The sequence below is a fragment of the Gavia stellata genome, chromosome 15 (assembly GCF_030936135.1).
Source record: "Gavia stellata isolate bGavSte3 chromosome 15, bGavSte3.hap2, whole genome shotgun sequence".
NCBI lineage: Eukaryota > Metazoa > Chordata > Aves > Gaviiformes > Gaviidae > Gavia > Gavia stellata.
Genome location: NC_082608.1, coordinates 1250964 through 1263280, shown reverse-complemented (window position 1 = coordinate 1263280; position 12317 = coordinate 1250964). Strand labels below are relative to the sequence as shown.

At 54.7% G+C, this 12317-nt stretch overlaps 1 protein-coding gene across 1 annotated transcript; it reads left to right on the top strand.

Moving 5' to 3' along the window:
* Positions 1-1722: 1722 nt before the first annotated feature.
* Positions 1723-4094, top strand: LOC104261239 (C-signal). Its single transcript, XM_059824972.1, has 6 exons — positions 1723-1869; positions 2242-2293; positions 2526-2713; positions 3049-3207; positions 3571-3690; positions 3981-4094. The coding sequence occupies exons 1-6, from the start codon at positions 1723-1725 to the stop codon at positions 4092-4094; spliced, it is 780 nt and encodes a 259-aa protein (XP_059680955.1).
* The last annotated feature ends 8223 nt before the right edge of the window (positions 4095-12317 follow it).

Sequence of the window (12317 nt, the reverse complement as noted above, 5' to 3'; positions counted from 1 at the left end):
CTGGATTAACGTGTGCTGTGACTGCCCGAGCCATCGCCTGGGGGAGAACCTGGTGAAGGCAGGCTGGGGATGGAAGGCTTGATCCCTCCTGCAGCTGGACCATGCTACCACGGACACAGAAGAGGCACGGTGGACGCTGCCGCTGTAACGGGGCTTCGTCCCTACTTTGGGTGAGGCTGGTGGCAGCACTGTCCCCTCCCCGTTGCAACTCGAGGCAGCCAGAGCTCGGGGCAGGTCCCTGATCGAGCCCTCGAGTCGGCTGCCCAAATATGAGGTGGGGAGGTGAGTGAGGCAGGGCAGGACTGCCTGTTTTGGTGGCACCGTGGTGACCATGCGAGTGGCCTGAGGGGCAAAGGGCTCCCTGGGACTAAACTTTGGCACATACATACTTTAAAGTAGTTTTGTTTGGGGGGAAGGTGAATGCGGCAGCGATATGAGGGTGAGGATGCTGCAGACTCAGAGCAGGACCGAGGCAGAAGGAAGCATAGGACTGAGGATGGCAGAGCTGGACTGCCAAATGGGCATCCAAGCTGCGTTCCCCCTAACTCGGTTTGGGGAGGGTGCCATGGGCAGGATCGTCCCAGGGCTGTGGGGAGGACCTGCCTGCCCCACAGCGTCTGCCCAGCTGAGCCCCAGAAAGCAGACAGGAGCGGGGAGGAGGAAAGCAGCTGCTGCTGGAGCACAAGGGCTCACTTGGCACTGCAGCTGGGAGAAAGCAGCTCTGGTTAATGCCACTGCCAAGACATCCCGGGTGTGAAGGTGACGCGTCAGCCAGTGTCACTGCCTCCATTGCTGCCCAGCAGCCCATGCAATGGCTCAGGGATTCAGCTCTTGAAAGCAAGGCGTTGCCAAGAGGTTTCTGGGGATACATCTTCGCTTGCGGCGGAGCAGGAACACACTATGTGCACACGCACCAGTCCCAGCCCTGCAAATCTCTAATGCCTCGCTTGAGGTACTGGGCTTCACTGGTGCTAGTGTAGCACTGTCCGTGCCCCATGCCCATGGGTGATGTGGATAATGGGGCTTTGTCCAAGGCGTTTCTCTTTGCAGGAGAATGTCCTGGGCACCTGAGTCATCTGCATCTTCTGGGCAGAGGGACCGCTCAACTTGGGACAGCACCCAACGGGATGGAGTGCATGAACAGCAGAGACGTGATGTTCAAGCCGTGCGGGTCCACTTCCTTCTGCCAGTAGACCACGCTGGGTTTGCTCCACTCCATGGGTCTTTCATGGGACAGCCAGTGAATGGGCACTGGCTTGGAAGAGGCAAGAGCAAGGCAGAGAACTTCTGCTCATGGACATCTGAGGCACAACCTGGTACGATGTGGAAAGCCCGCCTAGCCCGCGGGATGCTTGTGAAGCTGTAAGGCCCACCCGAGCCGTGGGGCATCCTGCGTCCCTCCCACATGCTGCTCCCTCCCTCCTCGCCCACGACAGCTTCTCCTGGCCAGGCTGGCCCATAGCGGCTGGGTTATGGGGCCAGGTTTCCCAAGGCCAGCGGAGTTTGCCTGAAAAGCCAAGTGATCTTTTGCCCTTTGGTAACGAGGGCTGGCTCCCAGCCAGGATCTGTGTCCTGGAGAGTTTGAAGAGCTGGAGAGGTTGCACCTGGAGCCAAGGGTTTGTGCAAGCCCTGAGTGGGTGGGGTGGCTGTGGAACAAGCTATAAAGAAGCATTAGGGAGCTGAGCAAACAATGCAAGCTGGAGCAGAGGGAGGAGAAGCGATATGGGAGAGCTTTACGTGTGCTCCGTTCTGGTGACTGGGGCCAACCGGGGAATCGGCCTGGGGATTGTCCGGCAGTTCCTGGGGCTGCCAAACCCACCCAAGTGGGTCTTCGCGGCTTGTCGGGACCCCAAGGGACAGCGAGCGCAGGTGAGGCTGGGCTGGGACACAGTGGGTTGTAATGGGGGACAGAGGGCCAGGGCAGCAGGTTGGAGCAGGGAGGGGGTTTGCAAAGGGCTCGAGCTGCAACTGGGCACCCCAGGTGCTGCAGGACAGGGCAGCCCTGAGTTGCGATGGCTGTGGGACCATCTGCGCATGGCATGTGTGGAGGGGACAGTGGCACATGGTGTGTGTGGGAGGCACAGAGCCCCATCCGAGGGGAGCAGGGCAGCCAAAGTAGGGTGCTGGGCACGAGGCTGTGCAGGGATGGAGCTGGAGTGACGTGGGCTTTGCCTGGGGAAGGCTGAGCCTCTGTGCAACTGGTCCAGCCTTGCCATGCCCATGCGGTCCCTTCTCTTTCAGGAGTTACAGAATTTGGCCTCCAAGCACCCCAACCTGGTCATCATCCCTCTCGGTAGGTGCCCTGAGGTGGGGGTCTGTCGCCCCAGTTCCCCGCTCTGCCTGGCACCACGGCCCCCCGCAGCGCTGGCATGTGCCCGGGCACTGTGCACATGCTGGGAGCCCAGTGCTGGGAAGGAGCTGGTGCCTTTGGTGACACCAGGTGCTGCTGTCCCTGGGGGGACACAGGGAGCTGCAAACCACCACGGGGACATGGACGCTAACCTCCCCTTGCACTGGCTCTGCAGAAGTCACCGATCCCGCCAGCATCAAGGCGGCTTCAGCCAGAGTCGGGGAGCACCTGGGGGGCGCGGGGCTGAACCTCCTCATCAACAACGCTGGAACTGCAAAGGCAAAGTCGCTTGATAATGAGACGCTGGAGAACATGTCCCAGACTTACACCACCAACACGACTGGGCCCCTGCTGCTGAGCCAGGTGAAATCCTCACCCCCAGCACTGCAGGGCAGGTCCGGGAAGCATCCCTTCCCATGGCCCTGGCTCCCTGCTCTGGGATGTCCCAGGGGGTGTGGAGGGCCAGTGGGAGAGGGTCCTGCGTCTACTCCAGTGCCCGACGGACTCACTCAATGAGAAGCTCATGGAGCCGTGGGCTGGAGCTCAGGAGCTGGAGCCTGGCGGGCTGGGGCAGTGGGAAGAGGAGGGAGGATGCTCCAATGCTGGTGCTAATGTTGACTGCTGTGGAAGGAGCTAGTCCTCTTCCCTGTGCCACCTCCTTGCATGCCGCTATCTCTTCTCCTTTCCTTTCCTCGCAGGCGTTCCTGCCCTTGCTGAAGAAGGCTGCCCAGGAGAGCCCAGGCTCAGCGCTGAGCTGCAGCAAGGCAGCCATCATCAACGTGTCCAGCGCTGCGGGCTCCATTGAGGAAGTCTATTTATGGGATTATGGACAAGTTATCTCCTATCGCTGCAGCAAGGTACTGCCACGCTGCGCTGGGCGTGAGCCCAGACATTTTCCTCTCTGAACGATCTCGCATGCCTTCCAACCTCCCCCTCAGTCCTTGCACCTCTCTGCACTGTGATCGAGTTTCCGTCAGGCTCTGGGCCCCTCCGATGGCACATTCCCGTGCCTGTCCCCAGATCCCACCTCAGAGGGACGTGCTGGGACAGGCCCTCGGCTGGGCTGGGCGTCTGCGTGGGGATAGTGCAGCAGCACCGTGTGCCCCGGGGAGCTGGGTCCATCTGCCCTCCTCTGCCCTGTCCCTGCCGTGGGGTCTGCACATGTCCCCTTGCAGCCACCCTTCCCCTCCCACCGCCATCCCTGCCCTGTCTCCCCACAGGCTGCTCTGAACATGCTGACCAAGTGCCAGTCCCTGGGGTACCGGGAGCACGGCATCCTCTGCGTTGCTCTCCACCCTGGCTGGGTGCAAACAGACATGGGGAGCTCAGGATCACAAAAGGTAAGACAGCTTTTGGCTAAGGTCTGGAAGAACCTCTTTATTTGGGAATGCAGAGCTTCCTGTGGATTGAATAGTGCCAGACGTGGGGCACTGGGAGAGCTCTTTGGCAGATGCTCTGAGCCAGAGGCACGTGAGGGAAGGAGATGAGAGACAGGGAACTCCTCTTGCCCTGTGCTGGCCTCTCCTCACTCACGCCAGAGAGGCCCAAGCCACGAGCAATGGTCTGCTCCAGGGCAGACCTTTAGCCAGGCCTTGGGCACATGACTGTGTTTCTCCCTCTGCCGCTGCAGCCCCCCGTGACGGTGGATGAGAGTGTACGGGGGATGCTGGAGGTGTTCTCCTCCCTCTCTGAGAAGGAAACTGGGACCTTCCTGGACTGGGAAGGGAAGGTTGTGCCCTGGTGAGATGCCAGCTCAGGATCCTGGCAGCAGGTCCTTTTGCTGCTGCACTGAGTTGCGCCTGTGTCAATAAATTTGTGTCTGTAAACAATAAATAGCACTATTTGAGCCTTCCTCTCCATCTCCTTTTAACTATCATTGTGAGAGTCTTCACGAATGCTTTGAGAGAACTTCTCAGAGTTATTTCTGCGTATAATTGAGCTAGGTTGGTTTGAATGTTTGATCTCCTCTGACTCAGGGCCTGGTTGTCATCCCGGTAAGGCTTTGTCCCTGGGTCCAGTGGGGCTTATCCCACAGCTCTGCCTCTGAATGGCAGCACAACCTTCTGATGCAGCCATCACTCCTCCCAATGAGCCCTTCTGGTTTGTAAGTACGAGGTCCAGCAGAGCACTGCTCCTTGTTGCTCCTCTATCACATATCACAGAATCACTAAGGTTGGAGAAGACCTGTAAGACCATCAAGTCCAACCACCAACCCAACCCCACCATGCCCACTAAACCATGTCCCGCAGTGCCACGTCCACATGTTCCTTGAACACCTCCAGGGATGGTGACTCCACCACCTCCCGGGGCAGCCTCTTCCAGTGCTTCACCGCTCTCTCTGTAAAGAAATTTTTCCTAATATCCAGCCTAAACCTCCCCTGGCGCAACTTGAGGCCATTTCCTCTTGTATGTCAGGAAGCTGTCACTGATGCTCTCTGGGAACCTCCGGGGTTGCTTATGGCCGGCTGCGTTGTCCCTCCAGCAGATATCAGGGTGGTTAAAATCAAGACCCGGTTCTGCGAACATGAGGCAACTGCTGCCTGTAGAAGACCTCATGCACTTGTTCTTCCTGATCAGGCAGCCTGCAGCAGACACCCACTACACTGATGCCCATCCCAGTCTTCTCCTTAATCCTGACCCATAAGCTCCCAGTTGGCTCATCACCCATCCCCAGGCAGAGCTCCATGCGCTCCCGCTGATCTCTCACATAAAGGGAAACCCCATAAAGGGGTCCCCGAGCCCTGCCGTTGTCCCAGGAATGGGGATGCTGCTGTGTGTGTTGATCTCCAAGCCTTGTCCCTATCCCAGGAACTGGAATGCTGCTATGTGCGCAGCCCCACACCAGCAGTGGTGGCACAGCCTCTCCAGTTGGGACCAACGAGCTGACCAGCTCATTCGGAGTGCTCAAGGTGAGCCCCTGTCTGGGGACCCCCATCATGGCTTTCAATGCCCCCCCATTCTCCTTGGGGAGATGGCGGTGAGGTGGGATAGCACCCCACAACACCCACCACACCTCCCCTCCCTCTTGTAGGGCAAAACCTGGCAGGATCTGGGGGAGGCTAAGGGGGGCTGGGGAGCCCTTGCAGTCCCTCTGTGACGTGGTCTTGGGGTCACAGTGGGACATTCCATGTCAGGACAGAGCTGGAGGCCCTTTGGTGAAGTCAAAGAAGGACGTGGAGATCGTGGAGGAGATGTTTCCTTCTCACCCTCCTGCTACAGGAGTTAACCCAGAGGGAGCAGGGAACAAAGATGCAAAACCTGTGGCCAGATGCATTTCCAACGCTCAAGAACCTCACCCGTGGTGGTGAGGCTCGTAGGAGTTATTTTCTGAATGTTGTAGACAATATTAGCTATGAAAGTAGCTGTGGAAACATGGGGGCCTTTTGGGAACGACTGGGCAGGGCTGATGGGTGCAACAAATGCCCTGTCTGATCATCTCTTCCTGGCTCAGGATCAGTTTGGCAGCCAGGACTCCTGGGTCCTCTTCCTGAGGCCCTTCCTCTGCCCCTGCCTTGCTGCCCACTCCCCAGGTCGAAGCCCCTGGCACCAAGGGTTGCTGCTTGCCTTGCAGAGGGGATTGCCCATCCAGAGCTCCCAGCCACAGTGACCGTGCGGAGTTAATGAGCACAGAGAGGGCTGACAGTGGTCCCTGCAGGGGACATACCTGGGGGTCCCCTGAGCCTCCGAGTCCCCTGTGGGCACCACGCCATCCTTTCGCTGGTGTGGATGTCTGTTCCCAATTTCCTGCATCTCCTGTCACGTGGAGCAGCTTACATGTTGTTAATTGGGGTGGCAATATGTTTAATCTCATCATCTCCTTGGGTAAGAGTGTGCTGAAGGGTAGTGAGCTTGGTGACTTGGAACATGACACATCTTTCGCTTGCTTTCCAGAGATCCTTATGATTTGGGATAGCGTGTCTGAATGCATTAGACAGCACTTGGCACAGGATAGGGTGGGTCTTGCATCCTGTTCCTCCCCTTGTGAAACCCTGAGAGCTTGCCGTGCCCGGACAATGCTGTGCCATCGAGTGCCATCGCTTCCCCGCTTTGAAAGCAAGAAACAGTCGCCCAGCAGGACACTGCTGTCAACAAACGTGGCACAGACCAGCTTCTGGCACCTGCGATGAAAATGAAAGTCCAGATGATGTAGAAGAAAGTGTTAAGCACTTTCTGGGTCTTCTCTCATCTCCACCGCCAGAATGGGAAGACCATACGCTGGTACCTCTTTAAGGGTTTGTCCCTGTTGGAAACCCCTCCCATTATATGTAGGGGAGGGATGTTGGCTCTGCTGTCACTGTTCCCAATAGCTTTCTTGAGCAAAGCAGAGGAGAAAGAGCAAAAAAGACCTGGAGTATGTGCTTTCTCTCCAAAGCTTCCTCCGTGTCCCAGCTTGGCCTTCATAGGCTCGGGGTGGGCAATGCACAAAGCAGCATCCCCATGCTCTGACAAGTCATTGGACACTTATAATTGTTCCTTCTTTTTACCTCCACTGTTCTCAGGGTGTCCGACTGTTAGGAATCGGGACATTCTATGTTCTTAAAGACTACATGTGCGCTGTGAACAGCAAGGTTTCGATTGTTCGGAGACCCATATTTCACATGTCCAAGGTGGTTGCAGATGAATGCAACCTCAGCCACACTGAAGAAGATGTTCCTGGTAAGAAGATGGATTAAAACCGTTGCCTGCCCTTGCACCACCCTTGAGGCGTATGCTAAGCACCGTTAAGGCGTGACTGAATGCCTAAAGATGTCCTGAGAACAACCTCAGCTTGTTCAAGCTGAACAGGCCACCAAGGAGCAATTTCTCAGAAAGACCCATTGGGTGTCCTTTTTTCATGATACGCATTCAGGTAGAGGATCTCGTCTTTAATTGCTTTCACGCTTGGCTCCATATCATTCACGGTTACGCAATGTTAGGAGAACTGCTTTCAGACTGTAATTTATTGGAGCTGCTTTTCGTAATGAAACGGGTAAAGCTCATGCTCTGCTTTTATGGTGCTGCCCATCTACTTGTAAGGGCAAACGCCAGAATTCCTGCTGACTCTTACAGGCTCCTTCTAGAGCAAAGCAGGTACAAGTCACTTGTAGACGCACCAGAACCGAAGACTGGGACAAGAGTTTAAGGCAAGACTCATAGATGGCCAGATTTGCCATGATTTCTGGTCGGTGCAGCTGCAGTGTGACGTGAATGCTGCTGTGGGGCAGGAAGAGCTTGGGTCTGTGTTTGGAGGGGTTCTTCTCTTTCACATGACCCCATCTTCCTTGTGATTGAAACATCAGGTGGGTGCATGGGTACAAGGGGCAGGGAGACAGAAGTATGCTGCTGTGCAGTCCTTGTGTTTTCCTCCTCTGTTGCTTCTCCATGAGTCTGGCGTAGACTTAGCTGGAGTGCACTGGGTGTGGGCACACTTGTGGTTGAGCGCCATGGACTTTGTCGTGGGATCTGCACCCGTCCCCCCTGCCATCCCACACAGTGTTCATCCCCCAGGCACTCTTAGGAGCTGTTAGCACAGGATTCAACAGACTGCTCTGGAGCAATGTCCTGCCTGAAGCTGCTGACACCTTCTTGGAGCCTTCACTGTCCTGCTGCAGGGTGATTTTGTTCCTCTTTTTCTGTTCTCTAGCTGATGTAGCAGTCGTCCCTCTGAGGTGTGAGGAGCTCTCCGTGTGTGCCCAACTACCTTTTACAATGGTGCAATGTTGTGTATACGAGACCGTGACATCATTCTTTCGGGCCACCTCTAAAAAACAGGACACGGACTTTGTCTTCAAGGCCATCGGCATTCTTTCCATACGAAACAGGGAAGTCACTATGAGATTTTTTGATGACTTTCTGCTCACTGTGGATGGCACTGGAAAGCTGCTGGAAGACCTTCTCAGTGTAAGTTGAGCCCTTCCCTGTGCTACACCTTATCCTTCTGGACACCTATCAAAGGATGACTGAGTTCTGGTGGCCTGTGAGGACCCTCCCAGACACTGGGGCGGTCATGGTCTACAGCAGTGCCAACTCTGTAGTGTCCTGCTCTCCTTCACAGTGGTCTAGCTGACATAGCAGAATCTAGGAAGAGTCACCCAGAGTTAGATCAAGGCTCTACTTAGCCCAGCATCCCACTGTCTGACCTAGAAATGATAATGGTGAGGCTCTGATGGCTTCAAAAGTAGACACTGTCTAGAGAAAGAGTCCAAGACATGTCATGTTAGCCAAAGAAAACTTTGTTATAGGATGTCCAAGTGGCCGTGTCTTCTCTGAGCAGATGAAAGACTTTATAAGCAAGGTAAAAATGTCCCTGGAATGCTCTCACATATCTCTGTCTCTGTTTCAGACCCCAGAGAGGAGACATCTGGTGGTATCGGGCAGAGAAAGTCCTGATTTTCACGTGGGTCCTGGCGGTGTCTTTGTGTTGCCACAGTACGTTCTCTTCTTGTTGGTTGGGGAACTCAGGCAACATTTTCTATAAGGTTTCCCCTAATTCATCTCTTTCTTCTGGGTGCAATTTCAAAATGGAAAAATCCCAGAATTTCCTGCACATGGATTGTACAGGAAAAGTGTCCCTGAGAATCATACAAGTCCTGTGTTTGTGACATAGCCATGCCTTTGGTGGGACTTGAGGGCCCCAAGTGCCCCTAAATGCCTGCTACCTGAGTCCCTGGGGGCCAGGAGGAGTCCTGTGCTTGAGTGGGGTTCCTCAGAGCTCTGACCTGAGCTGGGGCTGCCCAGTAGTGACCTTAATGGCCGTGGGGATGGTGGTTATGCATTACAGATGCCCTGACATGAGCTGAGAGGCTCTGCAAGAGAGCTGCAGGGCAGGGTTAGAATTCAAACCAACCTTGGCTTTTTGGGTAAGGAGAGAATAGTCTGTTGTCCATGTCCATGAACAGGAAGAGGAGATGAGAGATGGTCTTCAGTGAGGGAGTCAACTTTTTCAGAGTTAGGATTGGGAAGCCCTGGAGCAGACTGATGAGACCTCTCATGCGCTCCCAGGCCATAGAGGTTTTGTGTCTCTCCATTTCCTATCAGAGCTCTCAAGGATGTTGCACATTGTGCTTTGGAAAGCAGCAGCCTTGAAAGACCTTCTCAAGTCTCTCTGTGACCGCACTGTTAACGGAAGATGCAAAGGCAATGTGGTGGCCCTTTCTTCAGTCGGGTCTCTTCTCATTTCCAGGTTTGATTTTACACTTCCCCCTGAGAAAGCTGTGGACTGTCCCTCTGTAGGGCCTCTGAAGGCCACAGAAGGCAGGGAAGAGGAGGAAGAGAAGGAGGAGGAGGAGGAAGAAGAGGGTGATAAGCAAATTGAAACTCATGGTAATGTCACATCTGACCTGGGGTGGGGGCACAGGTGCTTGTGTGGGGGGGTGTTCCTTTAGTCCTCAGCAGTAGGTGGTTGAAAACAAGGACAAAACGTGGTGCCCTGGGAGGGAAGACTGCACCTCTTGCGCCTCACTCTACACAGCAAAGCTCAAGTCACCCGCTATGGAAGAAGACCTCATGGCAGCCAAACACTGACAAACACAGCTGGGACTGCGGAGGGACACTTTCCCCCGGGGCTCTGTGCCCTGGTATATATCTCAAGCTGCTCCTTCATTTTAGGAAGCTCTGCCTTGAGCTGCCGAGGGTGGTGAGATCTACCTCTCCCACAGATTCTGTGCACTTGAATGTGGGGAGAAACATTGCCCAGAGATGACAGTTAAAAGACTGATAAGCTGTGCCAAAGGCCTCCTAGAGAGCAAGACCTCTTCAAGATGATGGCATCAAGGGAACTGGATTGTTTTATCAGATGCTGGAGCAGATATGCCTGTCATTCTTGTTAAATAGCCACAAAGATGCTTTCTGAAGAGTCTTTCCCTTGTGTAGTTCCAGAGAGTCCTCCTACTGAACGTCTCCTTTCTCGAGAAAGGCAAGCTCGGTCTCCGTCCACACTATCTGGCCCAAAGAAAGGAAAGGGGCGGAAAGACAAAGGAAGAAGGTCCCCTGGCAGGTGAGCCTCATGGGGAAACGGATGAGGGTGACCCTGTGCTCTTGGATTTCTTGAATGAGTTGTTCCCTTTGTACGCGGTGTCGGTATTGTCTCTGAAGGATTGTTCAGATTTGTCACGGTGACTGATGTTTGTGTGAAGAATTACTCCAGGAGCTGAGGAAATTTTTTTCCTTCCTTTTCAATGTCTATGCACCTCTTCTCATTTCAGTGTAAATGATGCCGCTTTTCAAAGAAAAATGAAATTCAGAACGTCCTCCCCCAGCACGACAGAGCAGTGTCTATGTTCACTGTTTTCTACCTTGGATTTAGTCAACTGGAAGACTCTGATTTAATTCCAAATCTGGTGGTTGAGAGGGGTTGTCTGGCACAGGAGGAGTGCCAGAGAGAGCTAATTGCTAGCATTGTCTTTTCTCCCTCAAACACTTCCTCCTTCTCCTGCACTGGGTGCCCACAAAACACAGCCTTGAGTGTGTGGCCACCACAGTGCAGTTTGCAGGAGGAGGGTCATGGTCCCTCCAGGCTGTGGTTATTGCAAAAGTCATTGTTGTTCACTTTGTTCCCTCAAGACGGGGACCACATGTGGGTTTTACGGCTCATGTGAGTGCTACAACTCAGGGTTTTCTTCCTCCACTGTTGACATGAAACCGAGGAGCCACATACACCTAAAACTCCAGCAGACCTGCCGCCTGCTGCAGTGGCTGGCACTGAGTTACTCATGAGCATAAGTTGGAGAACAGCCTCATCCCGTACTCATATCAGCTCACCCTTGGGTATTTTCAGCTTTCTGCCAAGAATTCAGGAGAGCTTCTTGGTGGTGGAGAAGGACGGCAAGCACAAGGAAACTCTCGGTGTCCGACCTCAAACTGCACTTCCCGTTTTCAGAAATGAAAAGAGGACCTCGCCGTCGCGCCAGGAAACAAGTCCGCAGGTCAGGATCCAGATCAGCTCTGGCCAGGGCTGAAACGGGATGCGGGTGGAGGTCCCAGGGGACGCTGGACAGGGTCATTGAGGGCTAGTGGTGCCCTCAAGGCCTCCAACTCCTCCAACCAAGCCATCTTCCTTGTTCGGTGGTGTTCTCTGACCTGCTGAACCCCACTGGAGAATTTAATTTCATGGTTTCTACTCTGAAAAACAGCCGTTGCCTCCCCTCATTTACCTTGTCATGAGTGATGTCAACATGCGACCGTGGGGCCAGTGGGGAGCTGGTCTCCCCCCAGCCCAGAGGGCCGTGTTGGGGTGACTCTTATTCATCTCCTGGGGGTTTCTGAGGGTGGAGCAGACCATGCTGGAGGGCTGCACAGACCCTGTAGTTACTGGCGTCTCCACCGCTGAATGTTCAGAGCACCTGAGGGAGGTGAGAAGCCTCCTAAAAATCGTCCTCTGGTGCCAATGCAGGCTAGGTGGTCTCATGAAACATTGACAGAGGTTTGGCCACACTCACCACTGCCACCGGTTGGGAAAGAGGAGAGGACTGCTCCCTTCCTGCACGGGGCCATGATGAAGAGGAAGCTGCAGAGTCCACAGGGGTTTTGCAAATTGAACGTGCCCACCAACCTCAGCCCGGGAAATTTGATCAGCAGCAGCTGTCCAAGGCATGAAGAACTCCAACTCCTGAGCACTGGGGCTCGGTATGGCATCCTTTGCTTTCCCACGACCTGGCTTAGATCCTGATGCCAGGCAGCCCCAAGCTGCCTCCAAGTTGAAGGCAGGGGAAGGCAGGAGGGTCTCAGACAGAAGGTGAGTGAGACTTTCCCTTGCTGTTGCAGCCAGCTTTCCGTACGAGCAAACTACACCCTACTACTCTTGGAGACTTACCACATGCGTCGGAAAGAGTGGAGCAGGAGAGTAGAGCTGAATCGGCAGAGGAATTACGAAGAGAATCAGTTATTCTGGTAAATCTCTCCAGCTATGGAAGGTGTATCCCCATCCGCTGCGGTGCCCTTCCCTCCACACCCCAGAGCACCCAGGGGAAGGGGGTCTCTCACTGGCACC